This window comes from Budorcas taxicolor, chromosome 16 (assembly GCF_023091745.1).
Source record: "Budorcas taxicolor isolate Tak-1 chromosome 16, Takin1.1, whole genome shotgun sequence".
Classification (NCBI taxonomy): Eukaryota; Metazoa; Chordata; class Mammalia; order Artiodactyla; family Bovidae; genus Budorcas; species Budorcas taxicolor.
This window is the reverse complement of record NC_068925.1, coordinates 29,112,995-29,131,418: the sequence shown is the minus strand read 5'-3', so window position 1 is coordinate 29,131,418 and position 18,424 is coordinate 29,112,995. Positions and strand designations below refer to the sequence as shown.

Here is an 18,424-nt window from a genome sequence, read left to right as displayed (position 1 = left end):
GGAAGGAAACAAAACACAGAGAGGGAAGACATAAAATTAAGATTAAAAAAAAGAAAAATAAATAAATCCAAGAGCTGTTTTTTTTTTTAAAGGATAAACAAAATAAACAAATCTCCTCTAGACAGGCTCACCAAGAAGAAAAAAGACATGACTAAATAAACAAAATAAGATGAGAAATAACAACTGATGTCACAGAAATACAGAAAACCATAAGAAAAGACTATGAATAGTTGTTCAGTTTCTCAGTAGTGTCTGACTGCAACCCCATTGACTGTAGCATGCTCGGCTTCCCTGTCCTTCACTATTTCCCAGAGTTTACTAAAACTCATGTTCATTGAGTCGATGATGCCAACCAACCATCTCATCCTCTGTCATGCTCTTCTCCTGCCTTCAATCGTTCCCAGCATCAGGTCTTTTCCAATGAGTCAACTCTTTGCATCTGGTGGCCACAGTATTGGAGCTTGAGCTTCAGCATCAGTCCTTCCAACGAATATTCAGGACTGATTTCCTTTAGAATTGACTGGTTTGATCTCCTTGCAGTCCAAGGGACTCTCAAGAGTCTTCTCCAGCACCACAATTTGAAAGCATCAGTTCTTTCGTATCAGCCTTCTTCATGGTCTGTACATGATCTCTCACATCCGTACATGGTTACTGGAAAAACCACAGCTTTGCCTATACGGACCTTTGCTAGCAAAGTGATGTCCCTTCTTTTCAATATGCTGTCTGTTTGTCATAGGTTTTCTTTCAACGAGCAAGCTTTTTTTTTTTCCTTAAATTTCATGGCTGCAGTCACCATCCACAGTGACTCTGGAGCCTAGAAAATAAAGTCTGTCAGTTTCCATTGTTTCCCCATCAATTTGCCATGAAGTGATAGGACCAGATGCCATGATCTTCATTTTTTGAATGTTGAGTTTTAAGCCAGCTTTTTCACTCTCTTTCATTTTTATCAAGAGGCTCTTTAGTTTCTCTTGACTTTTGGTCATTAGGGTGGTGTCATGTGCATATCTGAAGTTAACGATATTTCTCCTGGCAATCTTGATTCCAGCTTGTGCTTCATCCAGCCTAGTATTTTGCATGGTATACTCTGCATATACGTAAAATAATCAGGGTGACAATATACAGCCTTGACATTCTCCTTTCCCAATTTGGAACCAGTCTGTTATTCCATGTCCAGTTCTAACTGTTGCTTCTTGACCTGCACACGAGTTTCTCAGGAGGCATGTAAAGTGTATGCCAACAAAACGGACAACCCAGAAGAAATAGACAAATTCCTAGAAACATACAGTCTGCCAAAACCGAATCAAGAAGAAACAGATAATTTGAACCGATAAATTATTAGAATTAGAACATAATTTGTAATTTTAAAAAACTCCTTGCAAACAGAAGTCCAAGACAGAATAGCTTTGCAGGGAAGAACTTACAAACATACAAAGAATTTATACCTATCATTCTCAAACTCTCCCTAAAACCTGAAGAGAACAGAACATCCCCAAATTCATTCCATGAAGTCCCAATCACCTGATACCAAAACCAGAGAAAAACATTACCAAAAAAGAAAATTACATGCCAAAGTTCTGATGAATATAGATGCAAAAACCTCAACAAAATATGAGCAAACAAAATCTAACAACACATAAAAAGGATCATGCACCACGATCAAGTTTTATTCATTCCAGGGTAACAATGGTAATTCCATTTACACACATCAATCAAAGTGATACAGCGCATTAAGAAAACAAAAGACAAAAACCATGTAATCATCACAACAGATGCAGTAAAAGCATTTGATAAAATTCGATGTTCATTCATTATAAAAACTCTCAGCAACATGGATATAGAGGGAACATATCTCAACATAATAAAGGCCATGTATGCATGCTTAGTCTCTTCAGTCATGTCAGACACTGTGCAGCTTCATGCACTGGAGCCTCCCAGGCTCCTCTGTCCTTGGGATTCTCCAGGCAAGAATACTGGAGTGGATTGCTGTGCCCTCCTCCAGGGCACATTTCCAATCCAAGGATTGAACCCATGTTTCTTTCATCTACCTGTACTGGTAGGCGGGTTCTTTAACCTGGGAAGCTCCATACAACATATCCACAGGCAATATAACACTCAATGGTAATAAGGTGAAAGTCTTCCTGCTACATTCTGAACAAGACAAGGATGCTCACTATTACAGTTCTATTCAACATAATATTGGAATTCCTAGCCAAAGCAATTGTAGAAGGAAAATAAAATGAATCCAAATTGGAAAATAGGAACAAAGACTGTTACTACCTGTGGATAACATGATTTTATATATAGGAAACCCAAAAGATTCCACCAAAAATATTAGAAATAATAAATGAATACAGTGAAATTGTAGGCCTTAAAATCAATACAGAAGAATCTGTTGTGTTTGTATATAGTAAAAATGAATTAGCATAAAGAGAAATTAAGAAAACAATCTCATTTAAAATCATACCAAAGAAATAAAATACCTAAAAATAAATTTGACCAGAAACATGAAAGCTGTACACTGAAAACTGTAAGACATTAATGAAAGTAACTGAAGAAGACACAAAGAAATGGAAACGTATTTCATGCTTATAGATTGGGAGAATTAATGGTAAAATGTCCCTATTACTTAAGACAATCTACAGACTCAAAGTAATCCCTATCAAAATATCTGTGACATTTTTCACAGAGCTAGAAAAAAATCCTAAAATGTATATGGAATTACAAAAGACCCCAAATGAGCAAAGCAATCCTGAGAAAAAAACACAGCCAGAGCCATCACACTTTCTCATTTTAAAACATATTACACAGCTAAGTGCTGGCATAAAATGAGACACATAGATCAATGGAAAAAAAATGACAGCCCAAAAATAAACCCACATATATATGGATAATTAATTTATAATAAAGGAGCAAGGAACATACAATTGAAAATGAAAACTCTATTTGAAAGTCATATGTGAAAGAGTGAAGCTGGACCACAACCTTAAACCACACACAAAAATCAACTCAAACTGGATTAAAAACTTGAACGTAAGACCTGAAACATAAAAATCCTAGAAGGAAACACAGGCGGTAAACTCTTTGACATTTCTCTTAATATTTTTCTCCTCAGGCAAAGAAAACAAAATCAAATATAAACAAATGGGATTACATCAAACTAAAAAGCTTCTGCACAGGAAAGGAAACCATGAAAAAAAAAATCTTACTGAATGGGAGAAGATATTTGTAAATCTTATATCTGATAAGGGGTGAAGATCCAAAATATATAAAGAACTCATACAACTCAACAATAGAAAAACAAACAGCTCAATTAAAAAAATGGGCAGAAGAGCTGAATAGAGTTTTTTCCACTGAAGGTATGCAAATGGCCAACATACACATAAAAAGACACATGAAAAGATGTTCAGCATCACTAATTATTACAGAAATGCAAATCAAAGCCACAATGATATTATTTCACACCTGTCAGAATTGCTATTATGAAAAAAAGGTAGAAATAACAAGTATTGGATAGGATAGGAAGAAAAGGATTGAAATACAATGTGGTACACGTGAAACTTATGTAATATTATAAACTGATGTTATCTCAGTAAAGTGTTACAAATTTAAAAAATTGATTCTCATGCAATAAGAATTTTCAAAATACTTACCTCCAATAGATTTGCATTCTTTCTTTCAATTGCAGATCTCAAGAGATTTTGGCTCATATCTATGATGTTCTCAACATATGGTAAGCATTGTAACTGATAATCAAAACTCGTAACATTGAAAATACCAATGCGCTTCTCAATGGTCATATTAACAATTTGTCGAAGGTAGTTTCTGAATTTAGACAGTATACTTTTAAACTGTGTTGAAGTTAATTCTTCCATAGATGATATTTTGGTACCTATGATTTTGGCCTTCTCTACCATAGTACAATATTTCCTAAACTGGCAGCTGTAAATACTAACTTGGCCCATTGAACTTCCAATAATAGTCAGGAAAGTTGCAATCTATAAGTAAAAATGTTTAAAAGTTAATCAGGATTTTGTTTTTAAAATGATAATAGTATGGTCTAATAATCTAATGGCATTTTAAAACATTTAAAATGGTTTTATGTGAAGTTCATTTTGTTAAGAATGTCTGTTAAGTATCTAAATATGTAGGAAACTTAAGACTTTAAGAAATTTAGATAGCTTTTTATATTTCGCTTTATGCAAAGCTTCAGTAGGCTATTTAACTTTATAATTAGCATATTATTTTGAGCCATGTAGTAGAGACATCAGTCATTTATTCCTTTGCTTGTCACCTTGTTTTAGTGTATATGCTTCATACATAGCACTAGAAAAGATGAGTTCTAAATATTATGGGAACTTACCCAATTCTTAAAACATAGTCTTTTGGATAGGACGGAATCTTGACCCAAGCTAGGCAAGTTGGTTGTTTTGTGAATTTGAGCAAAAAAATGCCACATTAGATAGTAATGGGAAAAGTCAGGGCCATCATTAGCAAGCCAATATTATGAGGGAACTATAAGGAAATGGCTACCCACTCCAGTATTCTGGCCTGGAGAATCCCATGGATGGAGGAGCTTGGTGGGCTATAGTCCATGGGTCGCAAAGAGTTGGACACGACTGAGCGACTTCACTTTCACTTTCACCTTCATAAAAGATTTATAAAGATGTTTTTCATAGTGGAGGTTTGAAAATATATACAGAGGCAAACAAAGAGGAAAGATCATGAGGAAGACAAATAGGGAGATAAGCTGGAGTGATTTTCCAATTGCCATTAATTATGATACTCTAATTTTTCAATAAATCCCTTTCATCTAAAAATGTCAGTGCATTTCGGTTCCTTAAGCGAAATATTCCTTCCTTAAGACAAACTATTTTTAAACTTACTTTATCTTGGTAAGCAGGATCCATTTCAAAAAGGACCTGACAATCTGGCCATCTGGTTTGACAGTCTCTTACATTTTTCTTTTTATTAGGTAAATCCATAATTAAAGCCGACTCAGTAAACATAGATAGGCGGGGATCTTGGCAAAGAGGAATAATTTTGGCTGAAATATATGATTCAAAGTTCAGTACATTCAGAAATTCTATTGAAAGCTATGCTTTAAAATTACCAAGGACATTTAGAACTACTGAAAACTGAGGCAGATTTACTGGGAGGGCTATCTAGTATTCTATACTGATAAATGGAATTTAAAGGCAGGTATAAAAATGTGGAATTAATATTATAGAAACAAATAATCACTCCTAGGTACTAGGTGATGGGTCAAGGTATGATCAAAAAATCAGAAGAAATCATTAAGTTAACAAATACTTAAAGTGTATCTGCTGTGTGAAGAGCATTATATCATTACAAGGATACAAAAATTAGAAGACACTATCTCTACTCTCCTTGAGTTCATAATCAGGCTGAACAAATTGGATGTCTAAGGCAAAAAGAAAACCCTTCAATGTACAATGCATACACTATCCAAAAGTCAGCTCAAAATAAATGACATATCTACATATAAAACACAAATCTATAAATCTTCTAGGAGAAAATATAGGGAAAATATATGTGACCTTAAGTTAAGCAAAGAATTTTTAAGAGACAAAACCAAAAGCATAATTCTTTAAAAAAATGACAAACTGTATTTCATCAAAATTAATAAATTTAGCTCTGTGAGAATGAATGAAAAGATAGTTGTCTTTTGGCTTTATTTATGGTTTCCTTTGCTTTGCAAAAGCTTTTAAGTTTAATTAGATCCCATTTGCTTGTTCTTATTTTCATTACTCTAGGAGGTGTTATCAGAAAAGATCTTGCTGCAATTTATATCAAAGAGTGTTCTGCCTATATATTCCTCTAAGAGTTTTATAGTGTGCGGCCTTACATTTAGTAAACAAAATGAAAACACAATCCACAGATTGGGAGAAAATATTTGCAAATGAAGCAACTGACAAGAGATTAACTGCCAAAGCATACGAACAATTCATGTAGCTCAATATAAAAAAAATTCCAACACTCCAATCAAAAAATGAGTGGAAATGGACATTTCTTCAAAGAAGACATACAAATGGCTAATAAACACATGACAAGATGCTCAACATCACTAATTATTAGGGAAACACAAATTGAAACTACAATGAGGTATCACCTCACAGCGGTCACAATGGCCATCATCAAAAATATCTACAAATGATAAATGCTGGAGAGGATATGGAGAAAAGGAAACCCTCCTACTGTTTGGGTGGAGTGTAAATGGATACAACCACTATGGAGAATAGTACAGAAGTTTCTCAAGGAACTAAAAATAGAACTACCCTATGATCCAGTAATCTCACACCTGAGTATATATACCTGTAGAAAAATCATATTTCAAAAAGATACATGCAACCCATGTTCTGTGACAACCTAGAGGGGTGGGATAGGATGGGAGATGGGAGAGAGGATCAAAAGGGAGGGGACATACTTATACATATGGCTGATTCATATTGATATATGTAGTAAACCAACACAACATTGTAAAGCAATTTTCCTCCAATTACACATAAATTAAAAAGAGATAGATGCACCCCAAAGTTCTTGCAATGCTATTTACAATAGCCAGAACATGGAAGCAAACTAAATATCCATCAACAGAGGAATGGATAAAGATGTGGTATATATCTATAATGGAATAATACTCAGTCATAAAAAGGAAAAAAACAGTGCCATTTGCAGAGATGTGGGTAGACCTAGAGACTGTCACAGAGTGAAGTCAGAAAGAGAAAAATATCACATAATATTGCTTATATATGGAATCTAGAAAAATGGTACAGATTAACTTATTTGCAAGCATAGAGACATAGATGTAGAAAACAAACTTATAAATATTAAGCAGGGAAGGAGGTGGGATGAACTGGAAGATTGGGATCGACATATATAATGACTATGTATAAAACAGATAACAGATAACTAATGGGAAACTGCTGCATAGCATAGACAATTCTACTCAGTGCTCTGTGGGGACCAAAATGAGAAGGAAATCTAAAAAAGACAAGATGTATGTAAACAGGTAACTGATTCACTTTGTGGTATAGCAAAAAACAACACAATGTAAAGCAACTGTATTTCAATAAAAAATAACAGAATGAAAAGTTGAGGCATAGACAGCAAGAAATTTTTGCAAATGCTGTATCTGATAAAATACTTGTATCCAGAGTACATATTAAGACCTCTTACAACCTAACAATAAGTAAACACCCCAACAAAAAATAAGCAAAGATCTAAAAAGATATACAAGCATACATATGTTTTAAGTGTTTGAAAAAACAACCATCACAAGTCATTACAAATGAACTGCATAACCGCACTGAAGAGGGTGGGAAAGAGCTGATTTAAGTTACTTTGGAAAACAGTATTTTTATTGTAAACTATAACCTTAGACACTAAAAGGACCCTACACAAACACTGTACTTATTTGATACATTTGTTTCTTAAAGCGGTGGTTGCTATTGTTTAGTCACTAATTTGTGTTTAACTCTTTTGCAACTCCATAGACTGTAGCCCACCAGGCTCCTCTGTCCATGGGATTTCCCAGGCAAGAATACTAGCATGGGTTGCCATTTACTTCTCCAAGGGATGTTCTTTACCCAGGGATCAAACCTGCATCTCTTGCATTGACAGGCAGATTGGTTACCACTGAGTCACCCGGGAAGCCCTCTTAAAGACATTGGAATAGCAATTCTGAAAATATAATACAAGTATAACAAATAGGTAACTATATTACTGATTATGTGAGCCACATTTCTCACCATCAGAGAAAAAAGTTACATATTAGGAAAAGCAGAAGGCAAGAATGAACCCTGAAGGTGCTAGATTGGGATCTAATAGATATCAGTAAGAACTCATGTGCTGTGTGCTTAGTTGCTTAGTCCTATCCGATTCTTGCGACCTCATATAAACTGGAGACTGCCAGGCTCCTTTGTCTATGGGATTCTCCGGGCAAGAATACTGGAGTGGGTTGCCATTTCCTTCTCCAGGGGATCTTCCTGAGCCAGGAATCGAACCCAGGTCTCCTGCATTGCAGGCAGACTCTTTATTGACTCAGCTACGAGGGAAGCCCCAAGAACTCATAGTTTAAAACAAAGCAAACAAAAAATAGATATAGAAATACGGATGCATATCTTATGATGAGCTAGTATATATATCTTTTCTAGAGCTTTTCACCACGGCATCTAAGAGCAGGAACAGTGCTATAGCAATGAGCACATCTACAGTCTAGCTCTCTTGATTCCTAAAATTCATTCTCCTATAAAAGGAACCAACCAGTGTTCCTTGAAAAAGTGGTTGATTTAAGGGCAGAGGCAAAGAAAATACAAGATGAGCATGAAGCATCATGTGGTGATAGAACCAAAACAAGTGGCCATTACAGAAAGCTGTCAATAGACTAAATGCTTAATCAAAAGATTGAGAATGACAGACTGGATAATAACACAAGAACCTGAAATATGCGGCCTACAAGACTCACTTCAGGCCAAATGATGCACGGACAGACAAAAAGTGAGAGCATGGATAAAGAAACTTACATGGAACACTGGTTCAAAATTGAGAAAGGAGTATGTCAAGGCTGCATATTGTCACTCTGCTCATTTTAACTTCTATGGAGAGTACATAATGTGAAAGGCCAGGCTGGGTGAATCACAGGCTGGAATCAAGATTTCCTGGAGAAATATCACAACTTCAGATATGCAGATGATATCACTTTAAAGGCAGAGAGTGGAGAGGAACTAAAGAGCCTCTTGATGAGAATGAAAGAGGAGAGTGAAAAAGCTGGCTTAAAACTCAACATTAAGAAAACTAAGACCATGTTATCTGGTCCCATCACTTCATGCAAACAGATGGGGAAAAAGTAGGAACAGTGACAGATTTTATTTTCTTGGGCTCCAAAATCACTGAGGATGGTGGCTGCAGCCATAAAATTAATAGATGCTTGATCCTTGGAAGAAAAGCTATGATAAACCTAGACAGTGGGTTAAAAGCAGAGACATCATTTTGCTGACAAAGGTCCATATAGTCAAAGTTATGGTTTTTCCAGGAGTCATGTATGGATGTGAGAGCTGGACCATCAAGAAGGCTGAGTGCTGAAGAACTGATGCTTTCGAATTGTGGTGCTAGAGAAGACTCTTGAGAGTCCCTTGGACAGCAATGAGATCAAACTGGTCAATCCTCAAGGAAATAAACCTTGAATATTCATTGGAAGGACTGATGCTGAAGTTGAAGCTCAAATACTTTGGCCACCTGCTGTGAAGAGCTGACTCACCGGAAAAGACCCTGATGCTAGGAGAGACTGAGGGAAAGAGAAGAAGGGGATGATGGAGGATGAAATGGTTGGATGGCACCACCAACTCAATGGATGTGCATTTGAGCAACCTCTGGGAGATAGTGAAAGACAGGGAAGCCTGGCGTGCTGCAGTCAAAGAGTCGGACATGACTTAGCAACTGAACAACAACAGAAGGCTACATCCAAAAAACATTAACATACATTCTTTTCAAGTGTGTCTGGCATGTTCTCTAGGATAGAACATAATCTAAATTGGAAAATGAGCCCCAAAACATTTAAGAGAACAGAAGTTAATTCAATCAACTTTTCTGACCACAATATGAAACTAGGTATCAACTAAAAAAGAAAAATGGGAAAAAAAGCCAAACAATGACTAAATATGCTACTAAAACCCCAATGAATCAACAATGAAATCAAGGAAGAATCAGAAAATAACACCAAATATGCAACTTAAAAACACAACATTACAACTTCTATGGGATGCAAAAAAAGCAGTTCTAAAATGGAGTTCATAGCAATACAGATCTTCATTAAAAAAAACAAAACAGAACAAAAAACTCTTAAATAAATAACCTACCTACCACCTAAAAGACTTAAGAAAAGAACAAACAAAACCCAAAGTCAACAGAAGGAAGGAAATAATTAAGATCAGAAGAAATAAATAAAATATAAACAAAAATATAATAGAAAATATCAATAAAATGTAGAGGTGATTTTTAAAGATAAACAAAATCAACAAACATCTGGCCAGGCTCATCAAGAAGAAAGGACAAAAATAAACAAAATATAAAATAAAATATGAGCAATAACAACCAGTATCACAAAAACAGAAAAAATTATGAAAGAGTACTATGAAAAGTTATATGCGAACAAAATGTTAAACCTAGAAGAAATGGGCAAGTTTCTAGAAACATATACCCTGCCAATACTGAATTTGGAAGAAACACAATTTGAACAAACCAATCACTAGAAGTGAAAAAAATCTGTAATTAGAAAAACTACCTGCAAACAAAAGTCTAAGACTGAGTGGCTTCACTAGAGAATTCTATGGAACATACAAGTAACTTATGATTGTCAATCTATTCTAAAAAACTGAAAAGAAGGCAACATTCTCAAATGTATTCCAGAGGTTCCTCATCACCCTGACACAAAAACCAAAGACACCACAATAAAAGACAATTAAAGGCCAATAGCTTTGATGAATACAGATGCAAAACTCCTCGGCAAAATATTAGCATAAATCCTCAAAAAAATCCCCCAATACATAAAAAGGATCATACATCATGACCAAGTTGGATTCATTACTAGATCACAAAGATGATTTAACACACACAAAGCAATCAATGCTATACACCACATTAACCAAAAAGAAAAACAAAAACACATGATCATTTCAATAGATTCAGAAAAAGCACTTGACAAAATTCAACATCCATGCATGAAAAAACCTCTCACAAAAGTGGGTACAGAGGGAACAGATCTCAGCACAATCAGTTCAGTTCAGTTGCTCAGTCGTGTCCGACTCTTTGCGACCCCATGGACTGCAGCATGCCAGGCCTCCCTGTCCATTACCAACTCCCAGAGTTTACTCAGACTCATGTCCATTGAATCGGTGATGCCATTCAACCATCTCATCCTCTGTCATCCCCTTCTCCCGCCTTCAATCTTTCCCAGCCATCAGGGTCTTTTCAAATGAGCCAGTTCTTCGCATCAGGTGGCCAAAGTATTGTTTCAGCTTCAGCATCAGTCCTTCCAATAAATATTCAAGACTGATTTCCTTTAGGATGGACTGGTTGGATCTCCTTGCAGTCCAAGGGACTCTCAAGAGTCTTCTTCAACAACACAGTTCAAAAGCATCGATTCTTTGGTGCTCAGCTTTCTTTATAGTCCAGCTCTCACATCCATACACGACTACTGCAAAAACCATAGCTTTGACTCTACGGACCTTTGTTGGCAAAGTAATGTCTCTGCTTTTTAATATGCTGTCTAGGATGGTCATAACTTTTCTTCCAAAGAGCAAGCGTCTTTTAATTTTATGGCTGCAGTCACCATCTGCAGTGATTTTGGAGCCCCCCAAAATTAAGTCTCTCACTGTTTCCACTGTTCCCTATCGATTTGCCATGAAGTGATGGGATCAGATGGCATGACCTTAGTTTTCTGAATGTTGAGTTTTAAGCCAACTTTTTCACTCTCCTCTTTCACTTTCATCAAGAGCCTCTTTAGTTCTTCTTTGCTTTCTGCCATAAGGATGGTGTCATCTCAGCACAATAAAGGCCATTTATGACAAACAGCAAAAATCACTCCCAACAGTGAAAATCTGAAAGCTTTCCCACTAAATTCAGGAACAAGACAAGCATGCCTCCTCTTACTCCTTTGATTCAACATAGTATTGAAAGTTTTAGCCACAGCAATCAGAGAAGAAAAAGGAAAAAAGTATACACATTTGAAGGGAAAAGGTAAAATTGTCCCTATTTGCAAATGATATGATACTCCATAAAGATAACTTTAAAAATCTCCACACAAAAACTATTAGAACTAATATATGAATTCAGCAAAATACAATATTAAAACACAGAAACCTGTTGCATTTCCTTACACTAATATTGAAAATTTAGAAAGGGAAAGCAAAAAGAAAAAAATCCTATGTAAAATTGCATCCAAAAAATATCTGGGAAAAAATTTAAGGAGATGAAAGACCTATATGCTGAAAACTATTAATAAAAATGTAAGGTGAAAATAATATTTACAACTGTTATGCTCTGACATAAAAGACATGCCTTATTTAAGTCTATAAAATTCTGTAGTACATTATCAAAAAAATCAGAACATTGGGCTATTTACCTAATTCCCAACAGTTAGGCTCTCAATGGCCATATGTATAATTCACACATCCTCAAATAATTTGAAGTTCACATTGATTGATTCCAAAGAGTGTGAGTTTAAAATTTTCTAATATACTGTAATATCTGCACATTCCTGGGATGTTGCCAAAAAAAGACAGTGAATCTAACTGAACTTTAAAAAATACTTACTTATGCAATTTTCAATAGCAGCCACCATATTTTGAATTTGTATTGAAAACTCCAATCTGTTGGGAGTTATAAAGAGATTTGTAGGGAATTCTAAAAGTCTAAGAGAAAATAATAAAAGCATATATAAGAAGAATACAGTAACAAAATACAATTACTTGTAATTTCAAAAATATCTAGTACTTACTTATCATTCATGCAGTTTTTCTCAAACTCAGTTTCAAAGTCTAGTTCTATCAGAATCCATCAAAAGAAACAGAATAAAAATTTATTTTTATATAAAAACTGATATTTATGTCAGCTAATTAACAAGGTTATATTGTCAGTACTTTCTAAAACCCTAAGAATAAACTGGGAAGGTTACTTTAAGGATTGAATTCTAGCAGTACACCCCAGCCCCAGATTCTGATTAAGGAGATCTGAGAAGAAATTCAAGAGTCCTTAACATTTACAAAAATCATAGACTATTAACTGATAAATTCATAACTACTAAAATTTTCTTCCATGTGCTATTTTAATTTATCCTTTAACACTTATAAAACTCATAGTCTATTAACTGATAACACATAAACTACTAAAAATTTCTCTCATGTGTTATTTTCCAGCTGCAAAGATATTTTCTCTCACTTTTAATAGTGTCATTCACTTTACCTGAAAGAACATCATAGCTGTAACTCATTCGTTTTGATTTCTTCATTGGAAGTAGTTCTTCACTTGATTGTTTAATGAAAACATTCACTTCATTTTCTGATGTATCTTCATATACTGCAGATTTTTCAGAGCACTTGTCAGACTCAAGTAAGTTCTCTTCAGAATTTTCTGAAGAATCACTCTCAGCAGGAGTTCTCAACTGTAGGCTTACTTCAAATATTGGTGCATGTATTTTTCTCAAATCTGTATCCACTTTAATACTATTCAAAATCTAATTTAACAGATACATTAGAGTGCTAGTTATAATATGTAAATAAGTGTTCTTTTATATACAACAATATAAAACTAATTTTAAATGAAAACTAAACTTTGGCATAAATTAATAACATTCTAATGGTATATAATTGATTTTCATTGAAAAATAATGTAAAATAAATGATACATTATAACGCAGTAGTTTTCCAGTTGGTGCCATAATGGGTACATATTAATCATTTAAGAACTTCCTAAAAATATAATTTTTAGGCCCTATCCTAAAAATTTTAAAGGTAGGGGCAAGGTCCCGGAATCTAAAACATCTAAAAGCTGAACAGGTGATTCTCCCATGTACTCTGATTTAAGAACAACACATCAGATAAAGGAAACAATCCCATTTACACTACATCAAAAATAGAAAACCCACAGGGAACTACATTCAATATCTTGCAATCACCTATACTGGAAAATAATCTGTAAAAATATATATATACCTAACTGAATCACTTTTCTGTATACCCGAAATTGATACAATACTGTAAATCAACCACTCTTCATTTTAAAAACTTCCTTTTGTCCAAGAGCATCCAAACATTCTGATAAGAATTTCAGTGTAGTTGAATCCCCTTAAATGTGTTTACAGTTGACTAAATTCCAAATCTACAAGTAAAAGGCTTTTGTATTAAAAATAATAATAATACAAAATATAAAACTACACTATAAAGCTACAATAATCAAAAGAGTACAAAAGTGGCACAAAATAAGAAATATAGATCAATGGAACAGGGTAGAAACCCTATGAAAAAACCCACACACGTATGGTCAGTTAATCCATAACAAAGGTGGCAAGAATTTACAGTGCAGAAAAGACAGTCTCTTCAATAAGTGGTGTTGCAAAAACTGTATGAGAACATTCTCTAACACCATACAAAAAAATAAACTCAAAATGGATCAAGTCCTAAATTTAAGGTCAGACACTATAAAACTCTTAGAAGAAAATATAGGCAAAACACTCTCTGACACAAATCACGGAAATACTTTCTTATCTACATCCTAGAGTAATGAAAATGAAACCAAGAACAAAGAAATGGGACCCAGTTAAACTTAAAAGATTTGCATAGCAAAGGAAATCATAAACAAAATGAAAAGACAGCCCACAGAATAGGAGAAAATATTTTTAAATGAAGTGACTTACAAGAGATTAATTTCTAAAATACAAATAGTTCATACAGCTCAATATCAAAAACAAACAAACAACCCAGTCAATGGGCAGGAGACCTAAACAGACATTTCTCCAAAGAAGATATATAGATGGCCCCAAAGCACATGAAAAGGTGCTCAACCTCACTAATAATAAAGGAAATGCAAATCAAAACTACAATGAGGTATCAACTTTCATGGTCAGAAAGCCCATCATCAAAAAACCTACAAACAGTAAATGATAGAAAGAGTGTGGAGAAAAAGGAAATCCTCCTACACCATTGGCAGAAATGTAAACTGGTACAACAGGGGGCACATTGGTAAAGAATCTGCAGGAAATGCAAGAGATGTGGGTTGGATCCCTGGGTTGGGAAGATTCCCTGGAAAAGGGAATGGTAACCTGCTGCAGTATTCTTGCCTGGAAAATTCAATGGACAGAGGAGCCTCATGGGTTACAGTCCATGGGGTCACAAGGAATTGGACATGAGTGAGCAACTGAGCACACATACACATGACCACTTCGGAGGAACAGTATGATGGCTCTTGAAAAACTAAAAATAGAACTACTATGACCTAGCAACCCCACTCCTGGGCATATCTCCTGAGAAGACATAATCTGAAACGACATATGCACCCTAAAGTTCACTGCAGCACTATTTATGATAGCCAAGACACAGAAGGAACCTAATACCCAATGGCAAAGGAATAGATAAAGAAGGTGCAGTGCTTATATATAATGGAGTATTACTCAGCCATAAAAAGAACAAAATAGAGGTTTTCGTACTATGTGAACTAAGTCAGATAAAGACAAATTCACTCATGTGAAATTAATTTTTAAAAATGATACAAATATATCTATTTATAAAACAGAAAATTCTGAGAGAGATGGGAATACCAGACCACCTGACCTGCATCTTGAGAAATCTGTATGCAGGTCAGGAAGCAACAGTTAGAACTGGACATGGAACAACAGGCTGGTTCCAAATAGGAAAAGGAGTACATCAGAGCTGTATATTGTCTCCCTGCTTATTTAACTTATATGCAGAGTACATCATGAGAAACGCTGGACTGGAAGAAACACAAGCTGGAATCAAGATTGCCAGGAGAAATATCAATAACCTCAGATATGCAGATGACACCACCCTTCTGGCAGAAAGTGAAGAGGAACTAAAAAGCCTCTTGATGAAAGTAAAAGAGGAGAGTGAAAAAGTTGGCTTAAAGCTCAACATTCAGAAAACGAAGATCATGGCATCCGGTCCCATCACTTCATGGGAAACAGACGAGGAAACAGTGGAAACAGTGTCAGACTTTACTTTTTGGGGCTCCAAAATCACTGCAGATGGTGACTGCAGCCATGAAATTAAAAGACGCTTACTCCTTGGAAGGAAAGTTATGACCAACCTAGATAGCATATTCAAAAGCAGAGACATTAATTTGCCGACTAAGGTCCGTCTAGTCAAGGCTATGGTTTTTCCAGTAGTCACGTATGGATGTGAGAGTTGGACTGTGAAGAAGGCTGAGCACCGAAGAATTGATGCTTTTGAACTGTGGTGTTGGAGAAGACTCTTGAGAGTCCCTTGGACTGCAAGGAGATCCAACCAGTCCATTCTGAAGGAGATCAGCCCTGGGATTTCTTTGGAAGGACTGATGTTGAAGCTGAAATTCCAGTACTTTGGCCACCTCATGGGAAGAGTTGACTCATTGGAAAAGACTCTGATGCTGGGAGGGATTGGGGGCAGGAGGAGTAGGGGACGACTGAGGATGAGATGGCTGGATGGCATCACTGACTCGATGGGTATGAGTCTGAGTGAACTCCGGGAGTTGGTGATGGACAGGGAGGCCTGGCGTGCTGCGATTCATGGGGTTGCAAAGAGTCGGACATGACTGAGTGACTGAACTGAACTGATAAAACAGGAAAACAATGACACATCAGGAATATATTTCAAATTCATCAAAACAGGTCTTGGTCTTTCTTTAAAGTCTTTAAACTCCACTTAAACAACAGAATGATCTCTTTCGTTTCCAAGGCAAACCATTCAATATCACCGTAATCCAAGTCTATGCCCCAACCAGTAATGCTGAAGAAGCTGAAGTTGAACGGTTCTATGAAGACCTACAAGACCTTTTAGAACTAACACCCAAAAAAGATGTCCTTTTCATTATAGGGGACTGGAATGCAAAAGTAGGAAGTCAAGAAACACCTGGAGTAACAGACAAGTTTGGCCTTGGAATGCAGAATGAAGCAGGGCAAAGACTAATAGAGTTTTGCCAAGAAAATACACTGGTCATAGCGAACACCCTCTTCGAACAACACAAGAGAAGACTCTACACATGGACATCACCAAATGGTCAACACAGAAATCAGATTGATTATATTCTCTGCAGCCAAAGATGAAGAAGCTCTATACAGTCAGCAAAAACAAGACTGGGAGCTGACTGGCTCAGATCATGAACTCCTTATTGCCAAATTCAGACTTAAATTGAAGAAAGTAGGGAAAACCGCTAGACCATTTAGGTATGACCTAAATCAAACCCCTTATGATTATACAGTGGAAGTGAGAAATAGATTTAAGGGTCTAGATCTGATAGAGTGCCTGATGAACTATGGGATGAGGTTCGTGACATTGTATAGGAGACAGGGATCAAGACCATCCCCATGGAAAAGAAATGCAAAAAAGCAAAATGGCTGTCTGGGGAGGTCTTACAAATAGCTGTGAAAAGAAGAGAAGTGAAAAGCAAAGGAGAAAAAGAAAGATATAAGCATCTGAATGCAGAATTCCAAAGAACAGCAAGAAGAGATAAGAAAGCCTTCTTCAGCGATCAATGCAAAGAAATAGAGGAAAACAACAGAATGGGAAAGACTAGAGATCTCTTCAAGAAAATCAGAGATACCAAGCGAACATTTCATGAAAGGATGGGCTCAATAAAGGACAGAAATGATATGGACCTAACAGAAGCAGAAGATATTAAGAAGAGGTGGCAAAAATACACGGAAGGACTGTACGAAAAACATCTTCACGACCCGGACAATCACGATAGTGTGATCACTCATCTAGAGCCAGACATCTTGGAATGTGAAGTCAAGTGGTCCTTAGAAAGCATCACTAAGAACAAAGCTAGTGGAGGTGATGGAATTCCAGTTGAGCTGTTTCAAATCCTGAAAGATGATGCTGTGAAAGTGCTGCACTCAATATGCCAGCAAATTTGGAAAACTCAGCAGTGGCCACAGGACTGGAAAAGGTCAGTATTCATTCCATTCCCAAAGAAAGGCAATGCCAAAGAATGCTCAAACTACCACACAATTGCACTCATCTCACACGCTAGTAAATTAATGCTCAAAATTCTCCAAGCCAAGCTTCAACAATATGTGAACCGTGAACTTCCAGATGTTCAAGCTGGTTTTAGAAAAGGCAGAGGAACCAGAGATCAAATTGCCAACATCTGCTGGATCATCGAAAAAGGAAGAGAGTTCCAGAAAAACATCTATTTCTGCTTTATTGACTATGTCAAAGCCTTTGACTGTGTGGATCACAATAAACTGTGGAAAATTCTGAAAGAGATGGGAATACCAGACCACCTGACCTGCCTCTTGAGAAATCTGTACACAGGTCAGGAAGCAACAGTTAGAACTGGACATGGAACAACGGGCTGGTACCAAATAGGAAAAGGAGTACGTCAAGGCTGTGTATTGTCACCCTGCTTATTTAACTTATATGCAGAGTACATCATGCGAAATGCTGGGCTGGAAGAAGCACAAGCTGGAATCAAGATTGCCAGGAGAAATATCAATATCAGGGGATGAGATGGCTGGATGGCATCACTGACTCGATGGACGTGAGTCTGAGTGAACTCCGGGAGTTGGTGATGGACAGGGAGGCCTGGCGTGCTGCAATTCATGGGGTCGCAGAGAGTCGGACACAACTGAGTGACTGAACTGAACTAATGTAATTATACTAGCATAACTATCTCTACTGAAAAATAACAGGAGTAT

General features: G+C 36.1%; 1 protein-coding gene across 1 annotated transcript in view; it reads right to left on the bottom strand.

Moving 5' to 3' along the window:
• DNAH14 (dynein axonemal heavy chain 14) overlaps positions 1–18,424 on the bottom strand; it is a 388,242-nt gene that overhangs the window by 271,517 nt on the left and 98,301 nt on the right. Inside the window, exons 13-17 of the mRNA XM_052654143.1 lie at positions 12,979–13,249; positions 12,515–12,560; positions 12,331–12,428; positions 4,884–5,044; positions 3,651–3,995 (exon numbers count right to left, since the gene is read on the bottom strand). Coding sequence (XP_052510103.1) covers positions 3,651–3,995; positions 4,884–5,044; positions 12,331–12,428; positions 12,515–12,560; positions 12,979–13,249 — 921 coding nt within the window. The remainder of the gene's footprint in view (positions 1–3,650; positions 3,996–4,883; positions 5,045–12,330; positions 12,429–12,514; positions 12,561–12,978; positions 13,250–18,424) is intronic.